The 27,007-nt window shown below is 35.6% G+C and overlaps 1 protein-coding gene across 4 annotated transcripts in view; it reads right to left on the reverse strand.

The window, feature by feature from the left end:
• Nucleotides 1–27,007, reverse strand: part of LOC113521479 (uncharacterized) — a 346,189-nt gene that overhangs the window by 100,253 nt on the left and 218,929 nt on the right. For all 4 annotated transcript variants that reach the window (XM_052902976.1, XM_052902975.1, XM_052902974.1 and 1 more), the window contains exons 4-6: nucleotides 22,981–23,048; nucleotides 4,519–5,398; nucleotides 2,032–2,132 (exon numbers count right to left, since the gene is read on the reverse strand). In XM_052902976.1, coding sequence (XP_052758936.1) covers nucleotides 2,032–2,132; nucleotides 4,519–5,398; nucleotides 22,981–23,048 — 1,049 coding nt within the window. The remainder of the gene's footprint in view (nucleotides 1–2,031; nucleotides 2,133–4,518; nucleotides 5,399–22,980; nucleotides 23,049–27,007) is intronic.

The raw sequence follows: 27,007 nt of genomic DNA on the forward strand, positions 1-27,007 counted from the left end.
GGTTGTCTGGAAGAGATTGCTTAACGATAAGGCCACCTTTTGTATCATTTTTCATATAAAATTTACAGTATTTGTTTTTTTTTATATCACTGAGGTGGGAAACAAGCATACGGCCCACCTAATGGTAAGTGGTTACCGTAGGCTATGAACGCCTGCTATACCAGAGGTATTACGCGCGCCTCTTTTAACCTCTTTACCTCTTTACTCCCCTTTTGAAGAACCCCATGCTGTAGTCTCTTAGGAAAACCTCGGCAGGGAGCTCATTCCATAAGCTAAGTGTTCGTTAGAGAAAACATCTCTGAAACCGCGTTGTACGCGACCATTTAGGCTGTAGGGTATGAGGGTGATCTCTCTGTCGATGGCGAGCCGTACGATGATAGAAAGTGGCCGTAGGCGTCATATTGAAGAATATTTCTATAAATAATGCCATAAAGTGTAAATAAATATTATTACGTCTAACTATAAATCTACTAGCTTTTATTTATGACTTCATTTGTTTGTCAGGTACATATATGTTTATTGACCCGTATAAAAGATAGTCTTTATCTATCCCATATAGTGAATACACGAAAGGAAAAATTGTTACTTGTTTTATATATTTTGCTTTTTTTTTGCATATGCCTTCTTTTATCTCTTTTTACTGTATGTGTCTGTTGTTATTTGTGTGCTGTAAGTAACGCAAATAAATTATATATTTATCTATCTACGTGTATCTGCGTGTATAACAAATTTCATAATAAATTTTAGACTTTCGCGTTATTAACATGTATTTTACCAGAGGGAGACTTTGTACAAAAGTCGTTTGCTTGGGCACCTCTGTCCCGTTCGTGTTTCTACCGTGAAGCAGTTGTGTTTGCATGGCTGTGTTTCGGTTTGAAGGGTGGGATATGGCGTGAATTTACTGGGTACAGAGGAATAAAACCTGAGTCCTCAGGAATGGCAACGTATGGGGGGTATCATGGGCGAAACAGTATACTCTGTTATGTCTATAGTACCGCTCATGTCTATAGGCGACGGTTACCGCTTTCCATCAGGTGGGCCGTCAGCTTGTTTGTCATTCTAAGTTGTATAAAAACTTATTTACCAGAGGGAGACTTTGTACAAAAGTCTCCCTCTGGTAAATAAGTTTTTATACAACTTAGTTTTTATACAACAAAATATGTCAACAACGCGAAAGTTTAAATTAACTATGTGGAGTTATTTTATTATGACTTGTTATCAAAACTTGTCAAAACACTTTACTTTTGACAATGACAATGTACTGACGTATTAAAATTCTTTAGTGTGTTAAAAATGACACCCTGATTATGTTAATCTCATTTATACTTATAATAAATCTGTAGAGAGGTCAATTCTGTATATGAAATATATTTCCATAACTATCAGCGGGTGATTAGTGATCAATACTGATGCCAAAAATGCAATTAGTAAAATTTTTATCTATCTGTCTGTATGTTCGTTATAGAAATAAAAACTACTCGACGGATTTTAACGAAACTTGGTACAGTTATTCTTCATACTCCTGGGCAGATTATAGTATACTTTTCATCACGCTACGATCAATAGGAGCAGAACAATGAAGAGAAATGTCCACCCGTGCGACGCCGGGACGGGCCGCTAGTTAATATAATAAAATTGTATGTATACGGGAGATATTTAAAAATGACTAATAAGAGGGGTCTTAATAAGAACAATACAAGGCTAAAAATTGTTTTTTTGAAATCATGCCTATCTCTCTGTATGTTTGTTCCGGTATTACGCAAAAACTTCTGCAACAAATTTTGAATGAATGAATGAATGTTTTATTGAAATAAATTTTTATTCATTCATTCATTCAACAAATTCGATGAAATTTTCACATTTGTATTCCAGAAGGTCGAACTTAAAATCTGGTATATGTTTCATCTTAATACGCCATCTTGAAGTGAAAAATTTCATTAATTTTCCTAATACTGAAATCCACTCGTGCAATATAGTGGACGTATAGTTAGCTAAATATAAAACGACAAATCAATAATAGATCTCACTCACGTGCATAGGAGAACGGCAAACCGTCGGACCATCGGAACTCTCCCTCGTGGACGGCATCGGTCGCTCCTATCCAGTACACGTCGTCCACCCCGGCGCCTGGTCTGAAATGGAATGACGCATGTATTTTTATACAACATAGAATGGCAAACAAGCTGACGGCCCACCTGATGGAAAGTGGTAACCGTCGCCTATAGACATGAGCAGTACCATGGACATAACAGAGTGTACAGTTTCGCTCATGATACCCCCCATGCGTTACCATTTATGAGGACTCAGGTGTTATTCCTCTGTACCCAGTAAATTGACGCTATATCCCACCCTTCAAACCGAAACACAGCCATGCAAACACTACTGCTTCACGGTTGAAACACGAATGGGATAGAGGTACCCAAGCAATCGACTTTTGTACAAAGTCTCCCTCTGGTAAAAATATCTTATATCTCTATATGTCAATCACATATAGAGATATTAGATAGATAGATAGATAAATAGATAGATACTCTTTACTGTTTCCTCCAAAAAGATTACATTAACTTATTATAAATATAAACAATTACAAGAAATAATCACAATGAGAAAACAATGGACGACCTTATCGCTAAATGCGATCTCTTCCAGTCAACCTTTGGATGGAGAGGAGTAATTATTAACAATTTGGTGGGAGGCACGATGAAAAATTCTGTTAATTCTAAATATGGAGATGTGATACATGTAATAATATAAATATATGTCCCTACTCATTATTATATATTATACAAGTTATTAGAGATGGAAACAGAAGGGATTAATAATAATAATAATTCTTAATTTGGAACAAAATTGTTGATTACGATATTTTTGAGAAACGATGATATTCTCAGAAGCATAAAACTGTCGCGAATACCAACGCCCTCCTCCTCATTGCAGGATTCCAAAACAAACCAAGTAAGACGTATGGTTGAGAACTTAGAATGGTAAACAAGCTGACGACCCACCTGATGGAAAAAGGTAACCGTCGCCTATAGACATGAGCAGTACCATGGACATAACAGAGTATACTGTTTCGCCTATGATACCCTGTAAATTCACGCCATATCCCACCCTTCAAACCGAAACACAGCCACGCAAACACAACTGCTTTACGGTTGAAACACGAATGGGACAGAGGTACTCAAGCAAACGACTTGTATATTAATTAAAGATCGGTAAAATTACGGATACCTAATATAAATGAGTGATCTGATATTTTATTTAAGAAAATATTCACAAGAAACTTTTGTGTTAATTGGGTTTAATTAAAATAATCTGTAGAGCCGAATTATGTCCAGGGGCGGAATAACTTCGCGCTAAATCTATTGACGAGAAAATCTGCCATAACATTTCATTTACATTATAACAGGAATTAATTAAAACAAATCCACACTGATTGTAGCTATTAGATCTTTACAATTACTGCGTGGTCCCGGCATAGAATATACCATCCCTTTCTTTCCCGTGGGTTTCATAAGAGGCGACTAAAAGAATTTAATGGTCGCAGCAGGGTCCCTCTTAAAACATGGCCAAAGCCTAACTGCTATTGCTAACCTGCTTGCTAAACATGGCAATTATTGGCAAAAGCGCCGTTATGGGGGAGGCCTATGTTGGGGGGGGGGGGGGGAGGGGCTATGTTCAACAGTGGCCAGTTAACGGCTGACATGATGTTGACTCGGTATTTATAACACGTTAGTAGAAACCTTTGGCGACCAGAAGGCTGGCCAACACTTTGTGTAAAGCATTGTAAATCCCTATAAGGCGGAACGATACGACCAGCTTTCTGGGTATCCTACCAGTCGGCGAGACGTCAAAGAAACTTTCCATCTATAAAAAATATTTTAAAATAATAAATTAATATTATATTGAATAGATGTAACAAAACGAAATAATAAGTTATAAACTCAGATCTTTTAGGAATAGCATTGAAAAGTACTCAGTCCGTCTGCACAGTGGGGCTAATCGACCAATAATTATCTTTTACCTACTGCTGGTTTCATGAATGTAGTAAGTACCTCTTTTTCAATTGTCTTATAGCACAATAACAAGCCATTAACGTCCCACTGAGTAAGCCACAGAGTATTAATAGTAAGGTAAAGATTATTGAATATCACTAGAAATACTAGAGGGCCAGTCAAAGCGACAAGAATGGTCGAACGATTATGGCTTCGCTCGTAAGGTTGTTACTCCGAACGAATTTGCTGTATTCCGAAACAAAACTATATCCAATAACCCAGATCCTAGAAACTGGGCTAGTTTGAAAGTGTTAGATTTTTGTATCGTTTAGAAATTTCTGAATATGTAGATGAAGAATAAAAGCATAAGATAAAGATTGACTAGTAAAAAATAAGTCTAATAAAAGGCGAGTTTACTAAAGGGATCGTCAACAAAGTTTGGGTGTCGAGTGATCTCTACTCAAGTGGCTAAACTAAATAAAATAAAACTTATCTAATACAATACGTTTATGAAAGAACTTACGCGTGAAGTAACAGTTGATCCAATATCTGTTGTTGCCTTTCATTCACTATACTGGCCAGATGTCCTCCTAACCTCACACATTCAGCCTCAGCTTGCCTCCAAGCTCTTTTCGCTTCCCTCACAGCTGATATGCAGAAGTCCCCCGAGAGGACCCATCCGTAGTCGCAATGCCCTACAATCTCTTCCACTTCTTTATCCATCCACCACGCTTTCAGCCACATCGCTGAAGAATTCTTCTTCTCTAAAATGCTAATATTTAAACGAACAGAATTCCCTTCGGAAACAATTTGAACACTTCTTAAAGGATCACCTGGTTGCGAACAGTGTCGCCACTTCGATTCTCCATCTTCTAGACTTAACTCCATGCCTTTGCATAGAGCATGAGCATCTTCGTGTATAATATTAGATATATCATTTTCTCTATTCGTCATTGGTCCAGTTCCCATTTGTAGCCGCAGCGCGACCCGGTAACCATAGGGTAGATGAATTTTGTATGAGCACAGCAACTTTATCGCTGGGCCGACTTCGAACGAGCCGTTCCTTGCCGTCAGTAAGACATCATGGCAGTGGTCCACTAGACGGTAGATCGCGGCGAACGTGGGTCGACCGTGCAGCTCTATCGCTGGGGTTTTCGCACGCGTCGAGTACAGAAACCTTCTATTTTGGACGGGTATCTGCTCCAACTTTCCACACAGAGTGGGCGTGTTTGGCGCGAAACGGATAAACCCCGATGAACAGGGGACGTTGAGTTTGTGAAGTTCGATGAGTAAGGCGTTTTTTGGCGAAGGTTGTGGGATGAGAAGGCGGCACCCGTGGGTGTGCGGCAGGTGGCCGGAGTGGACGCGGCCGCTACGTGTCGCACGTAATCGTATTGCACAATCTGGAACAAACATAAGGAAATATGAATGAAAGATCGTTTATTACTAACATGACAAGGGATATTTGGAATTGTCGTAATGTTTTCTCTTCTCTATAGTTACATCATAATTTTTTTCAGTAATAGGGAGTTCACCTCCATACTTTAGAGCCTAGATGGTCGCGTACAGCGCGGAATAAGAGATGTTTCTTTCCACTGACATTCAGCTTATGGAATGAGCTCCTTGTTGGGGTTTTCCAAGATATTACAGCATAGAGTTCCTCAAAAAAAGGGTAAAGAGGTTTCTTTAGGGTCGGCAACGCGCGTAATGCCCCTGGTATTACAGGCGTTCACAGGCTAGGGTAGTTACTCTACAGCTGATGGTAAGCAGTTGCTTATCATCAGCTAGGCGCTAGGTATATAAAAAAAATATTGTTTATGCGTTATAATCCTGTCCTGTCAAGTTAATGCCACATTATTAGCAACCCTAATGTTTTAGATATAAAGGCCATTATATGCAAGTTATTGTTCCTAATCCCGTAAGCTCATTCGGTAACGCCCGGCCCTTTTGTGATGCTCAGAGAAAAGGTCTGTATTACGACCTTTTATATTAGCAATATTGTTTTGAATTTACAACATTTAGCTGTAATCGCGCGTAATTCTCGTAGGATCACAACGAAAAAGGTATTTTCCAGTTCACGATGTATAAAATGGCGCACTTCCTTTGATTTTTTAATTCTTCTTTTATTTTAACTTAATCTCCACGACGAGTCGACCTTTTCCAGTATTTTGGCACTCATTAAAAAGAATCGAGACTTTATTCGAATTGGATGACTCGGAGAAATATTCGAATGCTGTAGAATATTATATTTCACTGAATTATATTTAAATTGAACTCTATATCTGAAAATTGAGCTTTGAAAATTTAATGCTGATATATAATAGGTTATTTAACTTTAATATTATACCAATTTTATTATATAACTGGCTGACTCGGCAAAGTTGTTTTACCATATATATTATTTCGAGAAATATACATGAAAATTCATCGACGATAGGAAAGCAGGTTCTTAAATACTAAAATAATCAATATTCAATCATCTAATCGTCTTTTAACTATCTTTCTATTATATTTTAATGTAATAACTGTCGGTTTAACTTACGTGTGATTTAGTCGAGAAATCTCAATTTCTTTAGAGACCCTAAGTCTTGAGCGGCTGTGACCAAATTATACGTAAGTTAAACGAGAAGTCAAAACAATCAAATATAATATTTACTTACAAAGCTTTATAACAATAAAACACCTTTCTCTTAATAAATTGAAATATAAAAATGTAATATAAAACACAAAAACAATAATAACAACCTAATTATTCAGGAATGTTTTCTACAGAAGAAACCGACTTCACTTGCGATAAAACCAGTTATTTTGATTTAAACACTAAACGACTGAGCAAATTAAAAAAAAAAAAAAACTATGAGACCAATCTGTAAGTATATACTTTCAGATAAAAAAAATAATTTTCCAAATCGGTCTTGAACTGACGGATGTACGAGGTAACAACCATAAATACAATCTGATGTTGGTTAAAAAGAAAGGTCAATAAACATAAAAAAAATGATCTTCCCATTTCTTCTAATAACGCTTTCTGTCGTTTCTCGATTTACGTCTTTATGAAAAAAAAAACAACGTTTAGTTTCACTTGTATGATAATTATTTAAATTTACACTATAAGTATGTAATACATTAATGATTGTGGACGATATATGGACTGTGTATTGAAGAATTTAATGTCATTAAACAATGGGTTTAAAAGAAAGTAACTATATTCGTATTAAAGAAAACTGCAGAAGAAATACTACGAAAGCAAGAAAGAGCAATGAGACAATTGTAAAACAAAAAAGCATAAAAATATAATAAAAATAAAATCTATAAAAGAACTAAGGAGTTTGTAACAATGATTGATTGATCGATTGACCTTTTCTATGTCAATCACATGCAAACATGTTGACATGATTATACGAACGAGTCATAAATCTCGTTTTGATTATTTTGCGTAGCTGTAAACATGTTGTATGAATAATTCATAGTATTCTGAACAAAATGACGCCAATTTGGAAGTCGTATGAAAAAATAAGTCAATTTATCAAATGTTTTTATGCTCCTAACTAAAAGACTGTTAGAAAGAACACTATTTTGGAACAAAATCAAATTATGTTCAATATATAAATTGGGTTTAAAAAAACCGGTTATTTTTAATTAAAAACTAAACTATTAAATGAATTTTGGTAAAAGTTTCTATGGGATCGATCTATAAGTATATGCTTTAAGGTAACAAATAAGAATTTTCGAAGACGGTTTACAACTGACGATATTTTTTAAATTAAATTATTCTTTAAAAATATATTTTAAGGTAAAAAGAGATTTTTTTCAATTACAGACTTATGAGTAATATTTGTCAAACGACAAAAGACAATATACAGATACTTTACATGAAAATTTTTTTTTTTTTAAGCAACTTAGAATGGCAAACAAGTTGTCGGGCCATCAGATAGAAAGTGGTAACCGTCGCCTATATGAGTAGGGTGGGGAAAGAGATTGCTAGTAATATGGACCACCAATCCCATTACTAGCAATACATCAGGTCAACCTCCACCTGGTCCCCCTGGAAACCATCGTGCTGAATTTCAGGTGTATTCATCACGATGGGCTAACTGACCTACCTTGTCATTCTCACTTATCATTCCTCACTGGTGCCCCGATAGCGTATACCTATAGCGCAGGCGGGGTTACCATACCATTATCATCCATTATACAACCGTCGCCTATAGACATGAACAGCACAGCATGTATGTCACAGAATATGCAGTGATACCCATGATATTCTTTCTACGTTGCCATTCTTAAGATTTATGGTGTTAAGAATCCATAATCTGTAATTATCCATAACCATAATATCATGGGCGAAACAGTACACTCTGTTATGTCCATGGTACTGCTCATGTCTATAGGCGACGGTGACCATTTTCCATCAGGTGGGCCGTCAGCTTGTTTGCCATTCTAAGTTGCATAAAAAAAAACCCCACCCTTTAAAAATAGCCATGCAAGCAGAGCAACTTCGCGGCAGAAGCGTGGAAAGGATAGAAGTACTAATGCAAATAAAACTTAAATATAAGATATCATGTTTAGAAGTAGATATTGTTCCGGAACATACAAGTTTTTCCGAAAACTGTAATCACTACAGTATGCACATTATTCATTAATTCATTAAATAATTAATTCATTAAATAATTAATTCATTCATTAATTCGTCAATTCATTAATTCATTCATAATTCATTATGTCATTGAAATATAGAAGTAAACCCTACCGATTACAAAAATGAAAAAAAAAAGTATACTTACATAACTTTTATCAATAAAATTCTATAAATCCCTTAGAGAAATACGAGTATATCTTATATATAAAATTCTCGTGTCACGGTGTTTGTTACCAAACTCCTCCGAAACGGCTTTACCGATTTTTATGAAATTTTGTGTGCATATCGAGTAGGTCTGAGAATCGGCCGACATCTATTTTTCATACCCCTCAATGATAAAGGTGACCGTCCCCTATATTCATGTATAGTTCTAAAAATAATGTATATGGTAAAACAACGTTTGCCGAGTCAGCTAGTATATATATATAAGTACATATGTATGTATAAAATTTCCCTGGTTACACTTCTAATAGACTGAATACGAAGTTTGAAAATTCTATTTACCTACATGCGACGAAGTTGCGGACACGGATGGCTATAAATAAATGTGATAAATTGAAATTGTCGGGGCAACTGATTTATGTAACTCTTACCAAAGGGCTTTGCCCCGGACCGCCCTTGAATTTCCCGTACAACATCACATTCAACATTTTCTTTCACTTAATTAAATTATTTAATTTCTTGCCCTTCTTTTTTAACCAAAAATTTGGTGCCACTGAAAATCACCGTCATCATTTAATAGAACATGGTACCATTTTAGTGCTTTTTCTTTTTCATTTTTGTCTATTTTTCATTGTTAAATGTTTATTGTTATTATGTGTGAAATTAAGCACTATATAAATATTTCAAAGAAGTGGATCGACTACATTTATTTTTTTATAATATTAGTATCATATAGCGATGCGCGACTTTACTAATGAGACTACTAATTATTCAACTGAGCAATTCATTTAGATTTTTCGAATGAGTTTTAAATCATTCGCCTACTAATTTCATCCGACTACTAATTTAATCCGACTACAAATTTCATCGAACTATCAATTTCATCCGACTACTAATTTCCTCGAACTATCAATTTCATCCGACTACTAATTTAATCCGATTACTAATTTCCTTATCAATTTCAATACTTCCTTTAATCCGACTACTAATTTAATCCGACTACAAATTTCATCGAACTATCAATTTCATCCGACTACTAATTTCCTCGAACTATCAATTTCATCCGACTACTAATTTAATCCGATTACTAATTTCCTCGAACTATCAATTTCATCCGACTACTAATTTAATCCGATTACTAATTTCATCGAATTATCAATGTCATCCGACTACTAATTTAATCCGACTACTAATTTCATCAAACTATCAATGTCATCCGACTACTAATTTAATCCGACTACTAATTTCATCGAACTATCAATTTCATCCGACTACTAATTTAATCTGATTACTAATTTAATCGAACTATCCATTTCATCCGACTATTAATTTAATCCGACTACTAATTTCATCGAACTATCAATTTCATCCGACTACAAATTTAATACAACTACTAATTTCATTCTACTACTAATGTTGAAGATTGCAAACCTTCTTTATTTATTTATTTATTTATTAGTACAAATATGTGTACATGGCGGACTTAATGCTAAAAGCATTCTCTCCCAGTCTTCTCTTCTTTGATAGCCATGTATTATTTTTATTTTATCTGTCACTGTTCTTCTTTTGTTTTTCTTTTGTTTCTTTTTTTGTTTGCATAATTTCAATCTAAATATACGGAAGCTTTTTACTATTACAAGACAATTATTTATTCATGATTCACCATAAACTGAGAAATCCGATATACTCCCCATCAACTAATAAAAAGGCTAACACCATATGCACTATTAGGAAAGATAAGCATTCCAACAATACACAGTTTAAGATCTTAACTCTACGATTTTCTTTAATAATTAATAGCATCTGCTATTAATGGAATAAGATGTTTTGTAGACACATCAAACATTTGAATTTAGAATGTGGAATTAGCAACGAAAAATAGATACTCCAATTGTCATAAAATTGTACCCATGAGGGAATATATTATGTCGACTGCAAATAGAATTAAGATCGGTTCAGAATTGACAACTTTACAGTGTAACATATAAACACAATTTTTTTATGCAACTTATAATGGCAAAAAAGCTGACGGCCCACCTGATGGAAAGTGGTTACCGTCGTCTATAGACATGAGCAGTATCGTGGACATAACAGAGTATACTCTTTCGCCCATGATACTCTCCATGCATTGCCATTCCTGAAGACCAAGGTGTTTTGCCTCTGTGCCCTGTAAATAAACTAAAAAACTGTTACTCTAGTAGTCGCTTATAAATTAGTGTAGTTGGTTGGATTGGAAAGACGATTTCTTTTATCTTTCCTCCATGAATTACAAATCAATAATAGATAATTGGGGGGAAGGGATCGTTAGTAATGCGGGCTACCAGTCCCATTGCTAGCAATATATCCTCTCAGGTCGACCTCCACGCGGTTCCCCCTGGAAACCATCGTGCTGAGTTCTAGGTGTATTCATCACGATGGGCTGACTGACCTGCCTTTTTTCATTATTCACCTATCACCCTTCACTGGTGCCCTGCCAGCGTATACCGTTAGCGCAGGCGGGGTTACCATTCCATTAATCATTCATTAAAAAAAAATAGATAATTCGTTGTGTAGTCCCGGTATAGAATAGGCTGGCTACTTTAATATGAATGTCGCAAGACGTGACTAAGCAAACTAAATGGTCCTAACCTAACCTAACTGCAGTTGCTAACCTGCTTGTCAAGCATGGCAACTAGTGACAATACCCCCCCCCCCCTAACCTTTATGGAGATATAGATTCAGTTAACGAGTGATAAGATGATGTGATGAATTCACGATTAGAAGTAGTAAACAAAAATCAACTTAATTTCTTTGACATAAAACACATTATATTTTATCTAACTAATAATGAAATTCTAATCCGGAAATTGAATCTGAATCCCTATTCATGAATTAAGATCGTTCATACTTTATTTATTTATTTTACACTTTATTGTATCAAGTAAAAACAAAAAAATACAGTAAATATTAATGAGAAGTGATACTTATCGCTAAGCAATCTCTTCTAGACAACCTTAAGTTCACAGAAGTGTGGCGCTAGTAAATATATATAATGTTAATAAACTAACAAATATTATGATAAACAGGAAAGTAAATTTTTGCCGTTGTATTGAATCTAGCACTCGACATGTATCGACCATATTAGAATCCAACATGGCAGACGTCGTGTCTACCAAATTTGTTTTTGTTTTTTGCTATTTGTAAACGGAAATTTAAAAACTGTGTCTGAAATCTAAATTTTTATCGGGTTCTTTTAAGATTGAAGAAAGAAACTACCAGAGACTGATCAAAACTACACAATACAAAGAGACTACGATACAACAACACAAAGGTCCCGTTCGTCACAAAAGATCCAATAGCATTTCTGTTGGATTCTAGAGAATTGCACGGGCAGGTATTTCAAATGTAGAATGGAACGTCACTTCTGTGAAAAACACATTTTTGTGTATCCATTTGTGTATACATTATTATTTATTCATTAGTACAAATATATGTACATGGCGGACTTAATGCTAAAAGCATAGGGAAGTGTCAGAATACTCGAATGCGGTACTAGTAATTATTGATATACATACATACTAAAATTACATATATAAACGAATAAATATATATGAATAACAAATATACTTACACATATATGATATATACTATATTATACACGAAATTGAGAATAATATAAAGCACTTGTGTATATTCGGGAGATATTTTTAAATATATTGATTGTATGATATATACTAGTTGTTTCCGGCGGCTGCGTCCGCGTGAATTTTAGTAGTAGGTAATAAAACGTACAACTGTGACGATGCTGCAAGCGCCTACAGTGAACCGAAACACGCAGTCAGGCTCGTGGTCACGTCACAGTCACTCATGACTAAGGATCACGAATTGATTCTGAAACTAGTCGAGTGTTTTCGAACTAATAACCCGTAAGTTAAACCGGTAATTATTAAATTAAAACACACACCACATATGTTTTTTGTACTAATGTTTTTTATACTACAAAGATAGCAAAGATAGCAAAGATACAGCCTATCTGATGGTAAACGGTCATTATGAACGCCTGCAACACTAGGGGAGTAACATACGCGTTGCGAACCTTGAAGAAGCCCATACATATTTAGGGTAAACCTCAAGAGGGAGCTCATTCTACAGCCTGAGCATCGGCGGAAGGAAACTCCTCTGAAACTGCAACGTATGTAACCATTTAAGTTCAAGTGTGTGAGAATGAATTCCTTGTCGACGGTGAATGGTACGATAATAGAAGTATAAATATATTAAAAACCTTCAGGAGCACATCTGTGAAAACTGTATCCAATTTGAAGCAGTAGTTTTTACGCTATGTCGGATATACCACATCAGCCGTTAATTGTCCGCTGCTAAGCATAATGTATCAGATCAATCTAAACGTAAATGTGTGTAACAAACGTCCAAACATCTTTATAAACTGTCAAATTTCTAATATTAATATTAGTGGGTTGGGAGCAAAGGGATCGTTAGTAATGCGGACTACCAGTCCGATTGCTAGCAATATAGGGTATATTGTATATCAGGGCGATCCCCCAACCAAATTGTTTATAGTTACTCTTCTCCATCCAAAGATTGCCTGGAAGAGATCGCTCTTAGCGATAAGGTCGCCCATTGTTTTCTCATTGTGATTATTTCTTGTAATTATTTATATTTAAAATAAGTTTACTAGTAATCTTTTGGAGGACACAATAAAGAGTATCTATCTATCTATCCCCGCGGCTCTCTCTGGGAACCATCGTGTAAAATTTTAGGTGAATTCATCACTGACCTGCCCTTTCCTCCTCCTCAATCATCCCTCACTGGAGCCCCGCCAGCGTATACTGTTAGCGTGGGCGGAATTACCATTGGATTATCATCCATTAAAAACATTTTTTAGGTTATATATATACATATATTTTGATTTGATTTGACAATTCTTTATTGCTTTATTCGCTGTGTGGTCCCGGCATAGAGTAGGCCACCATTTCTTTTCTCGTGGATGTCGTAAGAGGAGACTAAGAGAGTATAACGGTCGAGGAATGGGCAGTTGTCCCTCTTACAACATCAACAAAGCCTGACTGCGGTTGTTAACCCGCTTGCCAAGCGTGGCAACTACTGGCAAAATACCCATTTGAGAGAGGCAAGTTCAGCAATGGACAGTTAATAATAGATATGATAGTGATTCTTTATTTCACTTAAATCGATATTTTAATTAATTCGAAATTATACAAAAGCATTGTATTCATAAAAGTTATAAACGTTTAGTCGCGAGACGGCCGGCTTCGTGCCACAAGAACGGTGTCCGCCATTTTATACCGAGGCAACACAAAGCTTTTACTAGAGAAATAAATGTTCCCTTTCTGTTATTCTCTATTGTTGACATTAACATTCTAAAAGAGTTTCATCGGCTTTCTTTGAGTGTTTACAGAATGTAAATATAATTACTGTTTTACATCACAGTCGTGTTGTCACTGGAGCGAACTTAGAAGCGGTTACATTTCTGAACTGTTATTACGGAATGTAATCTTTTTAATTTTTTTTATACAACTTAGAATGGCCAACAAGCTGATGGTCCACCTGATGGAAAGTGGTCACCGTAGCCTATAGACATGAGCAGTACCATGGACATAACAGAGTATACTGTTTCGCCCATGATACTCCTATGCGTTGCCATTACTGAGGACTCAGGTGTTACTCCTCTGTACTCTGTAAATTCACGCCATATCCCACCATTTAAACTGAAAAACAACTGCTTTACGGTTGAAACACGAATTGGATAGAGGTACCCAAGCAATCGACTTTTGTACAAAGTCTCCCTCTGGTGTTTTAAATAACGATTAGATGGACCGTTCTTCCCGTATGTATAATTATATTTTAAATTTGATTTTATAACAAATATTGATGTTATGGTTTTATTTTGCTTGTTTTAATTACCTATTAGGAGAGAAAAGATTGACGTGAAATTTCCATTGACTCCCTTTTCCCTATAAATCTATGCAAACAGTTTATTAAATCTGAAAATTTTACACTATAAAGTTACTAAGCCGTATATATACAGAAGCATATTATACATATTTAGTATAATACTATGAATATTTATTAAGTTTATTGTATTACTGCAAGATGGTTGCATAGATTCGTTTTATAGTTTCGTCAATATAAGTGCAGTGCCAACTCTTAAATAACATAGAGATTGGGTGTATAAAAATAAACATTAATCTAATATTTTAGGATTCAATACATAGGTTTATTTATTTCCTAATTATTATTCAAACAACTGAATGGATTTTACTTGTATTATGCGACATCATTTATTTTATCGTGACAGCCCAAGCGGTGGTAACAAATAATATTGGTAATAGTAGGTAGATTAGACAAAGAAATAAACATGGTAACAGAGAAAAAATCTTTTTAAAATTGCTATATAAATAGGTATCATATGAAAACATCATCGTTATTTTAGACATTATCTGTCCACTGCTGAACATAGGCTTACCCCATAAACTGCCATAAGGAACAGTCCTGAACGTAAGCGTATGTAGTTAATAAGAATTATTTTGTTTAATTCCGCTAACATTAGTATGCGTGCGACTGCCAACACATAAATAATACATCACGTACTAATGGTAGCGGAATTAAACAAAATAACTCTACCATAATCAACTAACTAGTGGTATAAACTTCCGCAAAATAACACCTAATTTGTAAAATAGTAGTATTTGTCTTTTATATTAACAGAACTATAGATTAATGTATTTTTGATTGTACTCGATTCTCGAAGAAACATAAAAAAGTTTATTCGAATAAAGGCGACATCTATATTATTCTGTTTTGTCAGATAAATTATAATAACATTACTATTTTATCATAACAGATCTGTAACTCCGTTCATCCGTTCAGCACATATTCCCGTCGACAAAGTTTGCCTTTCTTTTCATCCATTGTTTTTTTTTACCAAATAGTATATCAGTCACGCGTGTCTTCGGAAACGTGCCCGGATTCTGTACGTTGAACCTCGTAAAAAGTAAATAAAATCTTGGCAGCGGTAATTGAGAGGCTGTGATGGATATTTTTACCTACATCAAAAAAGAGGTCTTTTTAAAGCAATATTTAATGGTAAACCAGCGTACGGCCCACCTGATGGAAAGTGGTAACATGCCTATAGACATGAACAGTATCATGAACATAACAGACTATATACTGTTTTTTTTTTAATGGATGATAATGGAATGGTAAACCCATCCGCGCTATCGATATACACCGGCGGGGCACCAGTGAAGGATGATAGGTGAGGATAAAGCAGGTCAGTTAGTCCATCGTGACGAATTCCATTAGAATTAACTACGATGGTTTCCAGTTTCCATCCTGTATTGCTGGCAATGGGGCAGTTAGACCCTTTTACTAACAATACCTTTCTGCCAGTAAGACGTCATTAAGCCGACGGTGGTTCGGTAAGCACCTAGTTACATAAATCGAACGTCACCGAACCCTCCTACTGTGAAACAATACACGTGGAACGAAATAAATTTCCAACTGGCAAACACAAGTGGAATAAATAATATCAGAAAATATTTGGTGTTGAGAAGTTTTATTGAAAATATCGAATTCGGGCATTTATGATCAACAGTATTACCTGTATGACCTTTTAGTTTCATTCATTTAGAAAAAATAAATCATGCATGTTTATTTCCTGGAAACCATTGTGGTTACTTCTTGTGGAATTCTTCACGATGGGTTAACTGACCTGCTTTCATCGTCATCTATCATCAATTACTGGTGCCCCGCCAGCGTATACCGGGTTACTATTGCATTATCATCCATTAAAAAAAAAGTACCATGGACATAACAGGGTACACTGTTTGCCCATGATACCTCCCATACGTTGCCATTCCTGAGGACTCAGGTGTTATTCCTCTGTACCCTGTAAATTCACTGCCATATCCCTCCCTTCAAACCGAAACACAGCCATGCAAACACAACTGCTTCACGGTAGAAACACGAATGGGACAGAGGTAGCCAAGCAAACGACTTTTGTGCAAAGTCTCCCTCTGGTAAATGTATTTTATATATTCCTTTTTGTAGAAAATATTATTATAAGTACTTAGATATATGGTGAGTGTATGATTATTTGCATATGTTTTTTTTAACATAAGCGTTTTTTTATTAGTTACACTTCTTGCGCCTAATAGCTACCAATAATTTCTCTCCTCTACCCAAAGGTTGTTTGGAAGACATTGCTTTAGCGATAAGACCGCCTTTTTGTACTTCATAAGTGTAATATATATTTATCGTTGTATTATTCTTCAAATGGTGCAATAAAGAGTAAATAAATAAATAAGATTTTTTTTTTTTTTTTTTTTTTTTTTTTTATGGAACATAGAATGGCAAACAAGCTGACGGCCCACCTGATGGAAAGTGGTAACCGTCGCCTATAGACATGAGCAGTACCATGGACATAACAGAGTATACTGTTTCGCCCATGATACCCCCCATGCGTTGCCATTCCTGAGGACTCAGGTGTTATTCCTCTGTACCCAGTAAATTCACGCCATATCCCACCCTTCAAACCGAAACACAGCCATGCAAACACAACTGCTTCACGGTTGAAACACGAATGGGATGTCCACAATAGAATGGTGATCACGTTGCTTTGTGTAAACGAGGTACCGGGTTCATTTCCAAATGAGCCAATTAGAAGATAAATTTAATTATCTAGGGTCTGGGTAATCTGATTTGTACTCCTGGGTATTTGTTGCTTGGTTCCACATAAGATATGGTACTCCAGCTTCAGAACTAGGCGATTAGTGTAATTGTGCTTAAAAACTGGGGGTTTTATTTCTCTATTTCTTAACCCTTCTTTGCATAATGGTAGACATTTCCATCATAACATTGAATGCCCAAAAATTATATAAAAGAACAATTTTACTTTAAGTTGATCGTGTCTACATACCTTTTTTAATGTCCATTATAGAAAAAAAAAACATAGCTGTCAAATTTATTTTTTGAACAATTTTTCCTTCAATTTTGAACATGTATTATATCACCTTGATTTATTTTACCAATAAAAAATATCATGCAAAGAAGGGTTAAATGTAGCGGCAGATTTGGCCTTCAAGAATGCGCTAATATTGACTTTAATTTCTTTTTATGTGAAAGGGCGGCAAACTAGCATGCGGTTAACCTGATGGTAAATGATTACCGTGGTCCATGGACACTAACGACACCAGAGGCAATGTGTAGTCGGCCTTTTAAAAAGGTTTCAGTTCTCTTTTCGAAGGTCCCCATGTCGCATTTATTGGGAAATACCGTTGTTAGTAATTTGTTTTACATTTTTACACTACGAGACAGGAAGTGACGTGTAAAACGTATAGCAGTGGACCGCCATTCATCTCGATAATGTTGTTGGAAAATTTAATTTGTTTCTAATCGTACAGTGATGAGAATATAGCGGTTACAAAACTACAAAATACTATGGACATTAATTTAAATTAATTTTCTTAATTATACAATACCTGCTTGTACAACAATTAGTCCATTACCCTAAGTTTGTCTTGAAGAGATTGCTCTCAGCAATAAGACCGCCTTACTGTACTTATACAATTGTATCGTTGTGTTTGTAAATTGTCTTGTTTATTTCCTATATTGTACGAGTATAATGCAAATAAAGTATATTCATTTATTCATTATGTTATTTTATAGTAAACTTAATATTCTAACTTATTTTAAATACACAATTGGGACTTAACGCGATGAAAAAAGGTTAATATATGTGTAAACAATGCGAAAATTTAAAATTAATAATCGAATTGTTAAAAAATTTAGCACTAAAACTCGTTACTAAACTCTCTATCTCTGTAAGTTGGGAAAGTGTACTTATATACTCAAATAATCTAAGTTTAATTCAAGTTTAAACTGCTCTCATTTTGTTTGGAAACTTTATGAAAATTTCGTGTCCCAAAGTAAAAGCACTTTACAGCGAATGGATAGTACGGTACCAATGATGAAATATGAAAATGGATTTTACTATGAAAATAGTGAATTTCATTTTACATTGCAAAGTGGTATTAATCTTGCATAGTTATTACATTGTTAATTATTAAATAGTTTCATTGTAAAATGTTATTGTAAAATTTATCCTAGGATCAAGTGGCCTTAAATTAATTAAGCTTTAATTAAATTTTATAAATTAATTAAAACAATGTTTTTGATAGTTTACATTCTATATTATATTGTATTATTTTTAATATGCTTATGTAGTAATTGAAATCAATCTTATTGTATTATAAATAAAGATTTTATTCAAAAAACAAAAGACTTCAAAGTGACAAAATCAGTTATTTATAGGTCTAAAAATTAAACCACCAATTAAACCGATTAATAAAATTTGTACAGGACTAGTTTATAAGTATGTCCTTTCAGATAAAAAAGCTTTTCCAAATCAGTCTAGAACTATTGGAGTTATGAGGTAACAAACACAAAAAAAAGTATTTTTTTTTTGTTTTAGCGTAAAACAGTTGTTTGTATTTCTGTGTTTCGGTTTAAAGGGTGGGATATGGCGTGAATTTACTGGGTACAGAGGAATAACACCTGAGTCCTCAGGAATGGCAACGCATGGGGGTATCATGGGCGAAACAGTATACTCTGTTATGTCCATGGTACTGCTCATGTCTATAGGCGACGGTTACCACTTCCCATCAGGTGGGCCGTCAGCTTGTCTGCCATTATAAGATGTATAAAAATAAAAATAGTTTTATAGGTATAATCAGATGTAGAAAACCTTAGCTTGATACTTCCGAACTTAGGTGTTAAAAATAAATAATTAATTATCATGCTCACATACCGACCACATTTATGAAAATACAAGACACTGGATATTGCTGTCTAGTTCTATCCAGTGCATGAGGTAGCGAAAGTATACCTATCGTTAGATTTCTCTCATTTTTTTTTGTTGTCTAGTGGAGCAAGTCTTTTTTCCTCGCAATCAATACACCTTTTAATACATTACGCCGCCATTTTAACCTTTCAGGTTGTGAAAGGTTTCGCAAAGTCCTTTTAATAATATATCACGCGAGATATTTCACAGCGGAATCTAATATAAGAATTTTATATACATATATTCTAGTACAATAATACTAGAGCAGTGATTCTCAACTTTTTTTTTTATTGCGGCACATATTTAACGATTTCAAAATTTGGCGGCACACAAAGAAAAAGATAAAAAATATTTGTTTACTACAACACACTGCATAAACCGTTTGTCGTATCTCCTCACTTTCGGGGCACTTCCCTTGATAAAAAGTCGAGTCTAGGAATTCTGGGCGTTGATATATCTTACGACGTCCAGTTTTGCAGTCATCTGGAGGAGAAGGCTAAGATAGCTTCCAAAAAGTTAGGAGTGCTCAATAGGGTGAGACGATATTTCATGCCAAAACACCGCCTGAAATTATATAAAGCCCAAGTCAGGCCGCATATGGAATACTGTTCTCACCTGTGGGCAGGAGCGCCACAGTACCAACTCCTTCCGTTAGACCGCATTCAGAGTCGGGCGGCTCGAATTATCGATAGTCAACGCCTTACTGTCCGACTTGATCCACTGAAACTGCGCAGAGATGTTGCATCTCTGTGCATCTTCTACCGAATTTATCATGGGGAGTGTTCTGAGGAATTGTTCGGATTGATACCTGCTGCTGATTTTCACCACCGTACAACCCGCCACAAACTAAAGTTTCATCCCAATCATCTGGACGAGTGGCGGTCTTCCACCGTGCGTTTTTCAAGGCACTTTCTTCCACGCACAACCATTCTTTGGAATCAACTTCCAGCAGCAGTATTTCCGAACCGATACGACAACATAATCTTCAAGAAAAGAGTATATTCCTTTTTAAAAGGCCGGCAGCACATTTGCAATGCCGCTGGTGTTGTGGGTGATCATGGGCGGCGGTAGTCACTTACCATCAGGTGAGCCGCATGCTCGTTTGCCCTCTGTGTAGTAAAAAAAAAAAAATTTGGCGGCGCACAAAAGTGCCGCGGCACAGTGGTTGAGAATCACTGTAGTAGAGACACAATGACAATACACATGAGTAGATGAGTTGGAAAGATAAATATATATTAACATTAACAGACAAATTTTTTGGTTACATTATTATAATTTTAGTAGGGATTTCTATCAGAGAGAGACTTTGTACGAAAGGAATTTGCTTGGGCACCTCTGTCCCATTCGTGTTTCTACCGTGAAGCAATTATTTGTATAGCTGTGTTTCGGTTTGAAGGGTGGAATATGGCAGTGAATTTACAGGGTAAAGGCATAACTTAGTCCTCAGGAATGGCAACGTATGCGGAGTATTATGAGCGAAGCAGTATACTCTGTTATGTCAATGGTACTGCTTATGTTTATAGGCGACGGTTACCCCTTTCCATGAGATGGGCCGTCAGTTTGTTTGCCATTTTAAGTTGCATAAAAAAAATGTTTTTTTTTTAATACCTTAAATAATTAAATGAATATTTATTTGCAAGAAATATGATCATTATATAGATATTAGAAATATGTATAAGTCCACATATTTCGCCATTATTAGGCATGCAGAATTAAAAAACAAAAGTATAAAACTAAGCCTTAATGACATATGAAAAGATTTTTTTTAAATGTCTCGGGTAAATTCCATCTACCCGAGCGAAATCAGGCTGGAATACTAGTGTCATAATAATTGTATTGTAATACACAAAAAAACCAACTTCGATTATGGCAAAACAAGTTATTTCAATTTAAAAACTAAACAACTAAATCGATTTTGATAAAATTTCTATGGTACCAATCTGAAAATATATGCTTTCAGATTTTCAGAGAAAAAGAAATTTTCCAAATCGGTTTACAACTAACGGAGTTATGGGGTTACAAACGTAAAAAAACACAACTAAATCGAGAACTTTCTTCTTATTGAAGTTAGTTCACAAGAATTACACCTAATTTTAGGCATACTTTTATTTAAATCTATCTATCTATCCTATTTAAGAGCTGCGCTCTTGTCGGTGGAGCTCTTGCCACTCACTACGATTTTCAGCGACTCCCTTCACCTCTTGATACGACACGACACCAACTCCTTCCTCGATCTGCCTGATGTAACTATGTCTCGGTCTCCCTCTTCCCCTCCTTCCTTCTATCTTACCTTCTATTATAATGTTCATAAGTTCGTCGTGTCGTATCAAGTGTCCCAACATTTTTCCCCTTCTGTCCTCAATAGTTCTAATAATTTGTCTTTTTTCCTTAACCCTAAGCAGGACCTCCTCATTGCTAATTTGATCCCTCCAGCTAATTTTCTCCATCCTTCTCCATCACCACATTTGAAAGGCTCTAAGTTTATCCATTTCCTTCTGAGTTAATGTCCACGTCTTACATATATACAAAGCTATATCCCAGATATAGGTTTGGATCAGCCGCTTGATTTACATATAAAAAGATAAAATTGGATCATATCACAAATAGAAACGAGACTGCAGGGAAATTTATCAATGTTTATAGGCAGCCATAATATTTGTGTTTTCAACTTAGGCCTCACTATAAAACCAAAATATTGGCCACAAATATCGTCTATAGCATATTGGACTTTATTCAATTCGGTATACGATATGTTTTCCTTCGTGGTTCGTGGTTGGAATGATTTATCCCGTGGCCCGTTTGATGCGTAGCTTCTTTATTATTTTACACACATGTAGTCTCTTATCTTCATAGTAAAGGCATTTATTTCACGGGCGGTCGCTTTAGTGAAATATCGGATAGAGAAATAAAGTAGTTATATTTATTTTATTCTTTTTAAAAACTGTCTCTTGGGAAATCCTCGGCAGGGAGCTCATTCCATAATCTGAGTGTTCCCCAGCATGGGGTTCTTCAAAAGGGGGGTAAAGAGGTTTCTTCAGGGTTGGCAATGCGCGCGTAATACCTCTGGTATTGCAGGCGTTTGTAGGCTACGGTAACCGCTTACCATCAGGTGGGCCGTGTTTGTTTGCCACCTCAGTGGTATAAAAAAAAATTATTTTTTTACAACACTAGGAGCAAACTAGCATGCGGCTCACCTGACGGTAAATGAATACCGCCGCCCATGATCACCCGCAACAAAATTAAAATTAAACATTTGTTTTTATTTATTAATAACAAAATATTCTATTGTGCGTGGAAATTGGTAGAAAAAAGAACATAACACTTACCTAGTCTTAAAATTTTAGTAAAGAACACTTGGTATATGGTGGCACTCGTTGTTTTCCTATAACGTAATCTGCAACAATAAAAAAAAGGAGTTAATTATAAAAGTTACTAAAAAATTTAAAAGAATGCCGTCACGCACAATGTATCAATCAGAGTCACAGGAATTGGGTCACGAAAAAGGTTGATTGATTCATTATGTTTTTGTTCAAATGTTAAAGCATATAGTTGGATAGCTATATCCCGCGGTTTCGACCGCGTGAATAAGTGAGTACATAATTTAATAATGAGTTAAATTATATTAGATAAAACTTTAGGATATAATAACCTACTTGTATACTAAATATAATTTAAATTCGTTCCTACTGAAAAAGTTACGATTCTTACAATTAAAAAATGCAACTTAGAATGGCAAACAAGCTAACGGCTCACCTGAAGTAAAGTGGTAACCGTCGCCTATAGACATGAGCAGTACCATGGACATAACAGAGTATACTGTTTCGCCCATGATACCTCCATGCGTTGCCATTCCTGAGAACGCAAGTGTTTATTTTTAATGGGTGAAAACGACATGGTAATCGCGCTTACGCTATCGATATACACTGGCGTGGGGTGATAAGGGTGGATAGGATGAAAAGGCAGGTCAGTTAGTCCATCATGACGAATTCGACGATAAATTAGTCACGATAGTTTCCAGGGGGAACCGCGTGGGAGTCAACCTGATAGGGTACATTGATAGCAATGGGGACTAACTTCCCATTACTAACAATCCCTTCCCCCTGGATTCAGATGTTATTTCTCTGAACTCTGTAAATTCACTGCTATATCCCACCCTTCAAACCGAAACACAGCCATGCAATCACAACTGCTTCAGGATAGGTGTTGCCAGACGCACTGGTTAAAGACGTTCGTCTTTAAATTTTGAGATATTTTGGATGGGAAGATGTGACATAGTTTTCCCTACGCTGCCCAGCCAATATATATATATATATATATATATATATATATATATATATATATATATATATAATCTTATTTATTTGGAGGCTAGCCAAGTATATAATATTAGTATAAATGTGGCCAATCGATATTCAGTTTTGTTTAATTTCAATAAACCCATGAAACCATCGCCGAAGCTATGGTGTGCTGTTAGTATTGAATAATGAATGTGTAAACCCGCTCCATCGTTCAACTGTCCAGTTGATTAGATCTACGTGATTTACACAGCGAACGATGGACGTGGCCTGACCTTGAGACTTTGACAGAGATTACAAGAGAACACGTGCCTTAACCTTGACTGGGACATAGAAATAAAGGAACTGGGTGGAAGTGACACTCATCTATGCTGACACTAGCTCTTACCTGTGACTTCGTTCGCGTAACCGGGTATGTTTATTGACTGCGATAAAGCCTATATCCTTCTCCAGTTTAGTATGTGTATACCAATTTTCATAGTGATTGGTAAAATTGTTAAAGCGTTCATCATATCAGCCTTTAACTATCCATTGCTGGACATAATCCTCTCCTTAGGGGGTTTTGCCAGTAGTTGCCACGCTTCGCAGGCGGATTGGCAACCGCAGTTAGGTTTTGGAGATTTTTTTTATATAACTTAAAATGGCAAACAAGCTGACGGCCCACCCGATGGAAAGTGGTAACCGTCGCCAATAGACATGAGCAGTACCATGGTCATAACAGAGTATACTGTTTCGCCCATGATACCCCCCATGCGTTTGGAGATGTTTTTAGAAGGATGCTGCTGCCCTCAGCCTCCCTTAGTCGTCTCTTACGACACCCACGGGAAAGGAAGGGGTGGCCTATTCTATACTGGGACCACACAGCAAATGTTAAGGCGTTATGAGGCAAGAAAGAAACAAACTCACTTTCACACTTGTAACATTATTAAGGATATAAAACGGAAGAGTTTGTTTAAAAGCATTAATCTCTGGAACTATCAGCCGGATTTGAAAAATTATTTTTTCCTTTTAGTGGCTCATTTCTTGAAGATAATTATTATAGACTATTCGAGATTACAATCGACTAAAAGATATACCTAGTATAACATGATCCTCTAAGAACGTGGCAATGCTGCCAAAATGTACCTTCTTCCAGTCAAATCCCGCATTACAACCTATGTTGTGTATTGTCACAAATACATTTTTTGGATTTAACAAATAATTTTACGATATAATGCAGATAACATGACTTACGTGGAAGTGACCTAGATACCTGAACATAGGCCTCCCCCATAGATTGCCATAAAGAACGATCCTGAGCCTCCCATATCCACTGACTTCCTACAGTGTACTTAAGGTCGTCACTTCATCTAGTGAGGGGGGCGGGGGTCGTCCTACACTCGCCACTCAAGAACCTTTTTTCCCCATCGGTTTTCGGTATTTCGAGCTACATGACCAGTCCATTGCCATATAGAATACAGTAAAAAAATAGATTTAAATCAACAATACGTGAAAATAATTTGTATTATTGAATTCACAGGAATGTCGCTTCTACCCCAATATTTAATATTATGACTCGAGATTACAAGAGAACTAACATATTAATATTTAAACAGTTTACGTAAAGGCGAACCACTAATTGAGCGGTTTAATATCGATTACCATTATTATACTACTTTTTACCCGCGATTTCGTTTGCATAAGCGGGATATTTTGATTGGTTGGGATAAATAGTAGTTTACGTCTTGTTTTATTCATCTATTCATAATAGTACGTATATATGGTCCACGACAAATGGTAATAAACAAACGAACAGTGCGGTGTGTATGATAGACTTAGATAATAATAACAATGTGAGGGTAACTGAAAAAACTGCGCGGGATGCCATAAGAAGACGCTGTTCACTTCAGTCGTGTCGTGACCACGACGTAGTGCAGTCCATGTTTATACGTCAAAATCAAATATGTATTATATACCTACAATTACATCGCGTTCTCTCCTGATAATATTTAAAACGAATATACTTTCTTATTTTTAATATTAGGAAGGATTCGTATATTCGTATATTCTCCCTCTGGTAAAATCTCTTTTTTTTTTAAATGAAGAAGAATAAGAACACTTATTCTTCTTACTATACATAAAGATGCTTTTTTAATTATAAAGCACTATTATACCTACTTGTACAACAATTAGTCCATTACCTTAAGGTTGTCTTGAAAAGATTGCTCTCAGCAATAAGACCGCCTTACTGTACTTATACTTATATAATATTGTATCGTTATGTTTGTAAATTGTCTTGTTTATTTCCTATATTGTATAATGGAAATAAAGTATACTCATTCATTCATTCATTCATATTATACTTTGTTTGAAACCGCTTCATTCTAATTTATTATATAATATATAATATAACTATACTTCACACATTTTTAATTTTACGCAAGATTACGTAAGAGCTTAGAAAACGGGAAAATTATTAAGAGTTCGAAGTTAATTTTCATACTTTTTATAAGGTGGCAGCAGAAAATCAGCGCTTCGAGTACACCGCGGCTTAATACTGAATTGATTGCTTTTTCACCGTCGAGGCTCATAAAACCCTCAAAAAAATTTTTGTTACGTTTATAAATTCATGAATTATGTGCTTCTGATGGTGAATAAATAATTTATCTATTTATCTATCTAATATTTCATATTCAAGAAAACTTAATTAGAAGCATTTTTTAATAGTAATTATTATAATTCTTTCGTCCCATTCGTGTTTCAACCGTGAAGCAGTTGTGTTTGCATGGCTGTGTTTCGGTTTGAAGGGTGGGATATGGCGTGAATTTAGTGGGTACAGAGGAATAATACCTGAGTCCTCAGGAATGGTAACGCATGGGGGGGGGTATCATGGGCGAAACAGTATACTCTGTTATGTCGATAGTACTGCTCATGTCTATAGGCGACGGTTACCACTTTCCATCAGGTGGGCCGTCAGCTTGTTTGCCATTCTAAGTTGTATAAAAAAAAGTCCATTCGAAATGCACTTTAGCACTAATTTTGGGAGACTTTGTAGAAAAGTCATTTGCTTGGGTACCTC

This window comes from Galleria mellonella, unplaced genomic scaffold, assembly GCF_026898425.1.
Source record: "Galleria mellonella isolate WM207_F2 unplaced genomic scaffold, CSIRO_AGI_GalMel_v1 utg99, whole genome shotgun sequence".
NCBI classification, from domain to species: domain Eukaryota; kingdom Metazoa; phylum Arthropoda; class Insecta; order Lepidoptera; family Pyralidae; genus Galleria; species Galleria mellonella.